This window comes from Limulus polyphemus, unplaced genomic scaffold, assembly GCF_000517525.1.
Source record: "Limulus polyphemus unplaced genomic scaffold, Limulus_polyphemus-2.1.2 Scaffold1310, whole genome shotgun sequence".
In the NCBI taxonomy this organism is placed as follows: domain Eukaryota; kingdom Metazoa; phylum Arthropoda; class Merostomata; order Xiphosura; family Limulidae; genus Limulus; species Limulus polyphemus.
The window spans coordinates 121,870-126,454 of NW_013666920.1; the positions used below are offsets into that span (position 1 = coordinate 121,870).

Below are 4,585 nucleotides of genomic sequence, written 5' to 3' on the forward strand. Positions count from 1 at the left end.
TTTAGATTAATACAGTAAAAATTATGTAGTTTCTGAACCCAACTATAATTAATAAATAAAATGTGCAAGATCTTGCAAAAAATATTTCTTAGTGATTTCGCTTTTTTATTTCTGTTTGTTTAAATACATTTTCATCAAGTGTGATTAGTTTAAAATGAAGTTACGCATTTTTGGTTATCACAGTACTTTGTGCATGTATGCATACACAGTGACTCTACTAGCATCTATTACATTGAATTATGTTCGAAGAGTTAGTCTTTTTTAAAAGTGACCATGGTTTATATTTTAAACTGGTTTGATTGCCTGGATCGTGACAAAGCAAACTAAAAAGTATTATTTTTCACGAAATAAAAGTAATTTATTTTTAAACTCAAATGACATTAATTTTTATGTCGCTCATTTAATTAAAGTCTTCTTTTTGTCAGAGTATTTACATGATTTATTTCCGTTGTTAAATTCATTGTAACATTTGTTGTTACTCAAACGTAGAATTATATAGTTTGTAATTTATTGTGACTATTTTTTAATATATTAGTAAGTTATATATATATATATAACTTACAATATGAAGTAATAAAATTTAATTTATGAAGAGTTCATATATAGCCGTCTTTTGGTTTTATTGGTTTCTCTGACTTCTTCGAGCTAGCTGTAGTATGCCTTCTATTTATTCATAATACGAAGAGTAATTCATAATTATGGTAATATACGTCGCGCACGAGAAGTATGGTGTTCTTTTATGCTTTGTTATGTTAATCTGTTCTCTTGTGTGATTAGATAGAAACAGAGTAGATATCAATGACACTAATCAGTCCACTCCTTCCCCGAGATGTCAAGTGGGTTCTGCCATTTTCCCTGTACAGTGTTTCTTCTGTATCAATACTTTGCTGTTTTGTCCACTAATTTGACACACACATACACAGTACAGATGTTGATTTGATTACAGGCCATGTTGCAACGTCTGGCCATGTTCTGTGTGATGACTATGCATATTGACAATAACCTTCTCATGTAGTTTTTATTGCAAAAGGCTCCACGGTAAATCTGTCATGTTCAAAGGGTACCTCTTCTTCCTGATGTTTTCCATAATCTATTTAGTGTAGGATTTTAGTGTTGTAAGTCCGTAAACTTACCACTGTCCCACCGCGGGACTTGCTACAGTGTATGGGGTATCGAGTTTTCTGCAAGTTAATAGTAACTCTTCGTGAACTTTTCAGATTGAACTTGCAAGAAATACAAATAAAAAATAAAAAAATACGGAACTTGGTACCAACTTCGCAAAAAGAACCAGTGAGTACTAAGAGAATTTCATGACTGTTACATCTTACTGATTTGATTGTTTCAGACTTTTCGCATAATGTTAAACAAAGGGCCGTCCGTGCATTGCCGTCTCTAATGTTGAACTTATAGACTAGAAGGAAAGTTGCTAGTCAACAGCACTCACTTCCAACTCTTGAGCTACCCTTTTGTGGCTGAATAGTTGAATTTGATCGTTAGTTTTATAATGCACCCATGGCTCCAATATGTGGAGAATGATTTTGCAGCAATGAGTCACGAAACATTAGCCATTGGATTCACAATGTGAGCATACAAACTACTAGGTCACGCCCGACTCATTACTTGATACTCAACTTGAAAAGTTTATACGTGGTATTCTCATTTCATTTATAGTAATTAGAGTAGGATCCATTGAATATCAGGAGGGTTGAGTGGAAAATGTTATGCAGAGTTAAACTATATTCTTCAACTTTGAATTTGTTGTGAAGAATAAAAAGACTGGCCACAGTATATAACAATGTGAAACAATCCTTTTTCTTGTTTGTTTCAGCAAAACACAATTAAAGGTGACAAACGTGATGAAAGACAGCATCTTTACTGGGAAGTAAAAACTCTTAGAAAGATATGCTGAAAGTTTATGAAAATCCTAAAAATCTGCCACAAACTAAGAAAACATAGTAATATATATATATATATATATCCTTTTAAGGATGCATATCCTACCTGCATTACTGTTGGTCATTCCATTCAAAACATATAGGACTTTGTATCCTCAAGGTATCACCTGACCCACCAGTGGAAAAGATCACTATCTAATTTCATACAGTATGTTCAGTTTTACAGAATCATTCCTACAAGAGGGCACACAAGTCAATAATCCAGAACAATCGGTAACTAGGGCAAAAGCAATCTAGTCACTTCCTTGACCAACGTTCCATTTTAAATCTATATATGTGAACATTTTGAGTTCACTGTAATGAATAAAGCGGGTAGCAAACACTAGTATGCATGACTACTTCAAGTAATAGTTGAAGAAAAATTAACTAGATAATTCATATTTATTTTCACAGTTGAACACATTAGATATATTATAATGATACTACAGACAGATCGTTTAATATGTCATGACTCTTTCACTGCATGATTGATTTGAAAAGTAAGAAATGATTTAAAGTGAAAGTACAAGTTTTTCAAAATTTTTAAGACCTCATAAAGATTATCAAAGTAAATCAGTATTATTTTTGGTTATAACGAATAAGTCGCATGTGCCGCACAATTCTTTGAATTTCTCATTAATTCTTATTGGTTTTTGAATGCACGTGGTGTTTATGGAATCGCGTACAGCTGACAGAACGTTTCTTTTGAGAAGCATCAGTAGATTTTGGGTGATGCACGCCAGGTGGCGCACTTTGTGGACGCATCAGTGAAGTATGAGTGGCTTCAGCTTGAACCCACTTAGATCTGTTTGCTCTTACAATCCAAATGCCTGGCTTAACACAGTCACCTTTTTGAGGACCTGTGTTGAAAGAAAAGAAAAACTTTGAACTTTCAAATAACCAGGAAGTATGTAATAATATTTTCTAAGTTCCTAATAAATGCAGTGATATTGGTTTGAAAAAAGAAAACTATTCAATACAATTCATATGTTATTACCTGGACCTTTAAACGAGATATTCCATGTTCCATGAAAGTGACCCCAAGCGGAATGTGGACGATGTGGAACATGAGGTAGAAGGTGCCCTTTTTCGTTACTTATTGGAAGTGTGAACCCTTCTAGTCTTCTTGGATGCTACAGTGGTTCATGTAAAAATAATTTCACCTTTATTAACACTATTTCTAAAAGCACATTACGAATCGCAATAGCTTCGAAGAACAATATATGAATAGTGGCAATATTAAGTTTTTACGTAGCGATCGTACTTTTTACATAATAAATGTTTGACGAATGTGAAACTAGATAGATTTTTAAAATGTCATTTTTATTTCTTACATTACCAAAGAAAACATAAAGGAATTCTCACTATATGTCTTAAAGTTGTGTGTTAATACTCACAAAATATAAGGTGATTATAAAGTTAATTGGCTTAATATTCGAACGTCGATTATTCGAAAACTAATTATTAGACAATTATAACATTTGATAGGTGAACTAATGAGATGATGGGAAAGACGTCTCCAGAAGGCGTTGATCACAAAATTTGCTCAGCCAGTGTATTAACAATGTAGTAAAAACTGCCCCAGGCTGAGAAAACATACTATTACATTATATATAATGTCATTTCCTACACACCTCCACGATACTAAGAAGGCAGTTGGTGTGGTTGCACGGCTGCCATTTTTTATTGGATCTTTTTTTTTTTTGTAAGAACCACCATCATCACAAGGACTGCAAACATGCACAGTCGGTACTACATGGCAATGCTTACAACCAATGTGGTTCACATGCTGCAGTAACGAAATATAAAAGACACCGTGGCTTTCATGCAAGATGGTGTCTCTTTGTATATCGGTAATTAGGTGAAATATGCCAACGTTTGCTCTTATTGAGAACTTTTTCAAGATAAAGAACAGAATTAATAAAACGTCAGTTATGGGCGCCCTCAAGCTCACAACCTGCGAACACGGGGGAACGTTCTTGTTTGCTGTGGGTTTCCCCAGAAAATTTTTGAAAAGCAAATGACGCTATTCTGTGGTATTGTGGAATTGAACCAGACGATGATAAAAACGATGGCGATGGTCATAAGCAAATTGGGAAGCGAGAAAATAGGATTGCAATTTATATTTTGTGAGTGAACTGGTAGCCATCGTAGAGCGGAAGCCATTGCCTTGAAGTTTGAATGCGATGCTCTGGCTGATTATGGCTTATTTATATACACCTAACTTCGTCGTTTTTATTTAAATAGCATTATTTTCTGTAACCTTTTAAAATAAATTATTCAAATAACTTTTCTTCTGAAATTCCATGGAAGCAATTGCCCCCCCCCCCCGACGCCCGTGACTTCAATTATCCTACTTTGTCTATTGATATGTTTGTTATTGATGTGGATGAATATCTATATACATCTAGAACAGAAATGTCACGAAACTGCCAATGAAAAGAACTGTAACATAATTTGTAGTTCCAACAACGACCAGGATGTACGAATAAAATATACATGTGGCATATGTTATTCATTGATAAGTTTCGATATTATCACCTAACACAAAACATTAAAAAAGAAACATACCATGTTACTAACTTCTGCAAACTGGTTGCCTGGCCTTCATACAACACTGTTAATTGCAGAAACTAAGCTTTACAGGCTTA

General features: G+C 34.0%; 1 protein-coding gene across 1 annotated transcript in view; it reads right to left on the reverse strand.

Annotated features, from left to right (window-relative positions):
• Window positions 1–2,473: 2,473 nt before the first annotated feature.
• Window positions 2,474–4,585, reverse strand: part of LOC111086666 (protein Flattop-like) — a 9,615-nt gene continuing 7,503 nt past the window's right edge. Inside the window, exons 2-3 of the mRNA XM_022390447.1 lie at window positions 2,932–3,067; window positions 2,474–2,794 (exon numbers count right to left, since the gene is read on the reverse strand). Of these exons, the coding sequence (XP_022246155.1) occupies window positions 2,571–2,794; window positions 2,932–3,067 (360 nt within the window). The 3' untranslated portion in view covers window positions 2,474–2,570. The remainder of the gene's footprint in view (window positions 2,795–2,931; window positions 3,068–4,585) is intronic.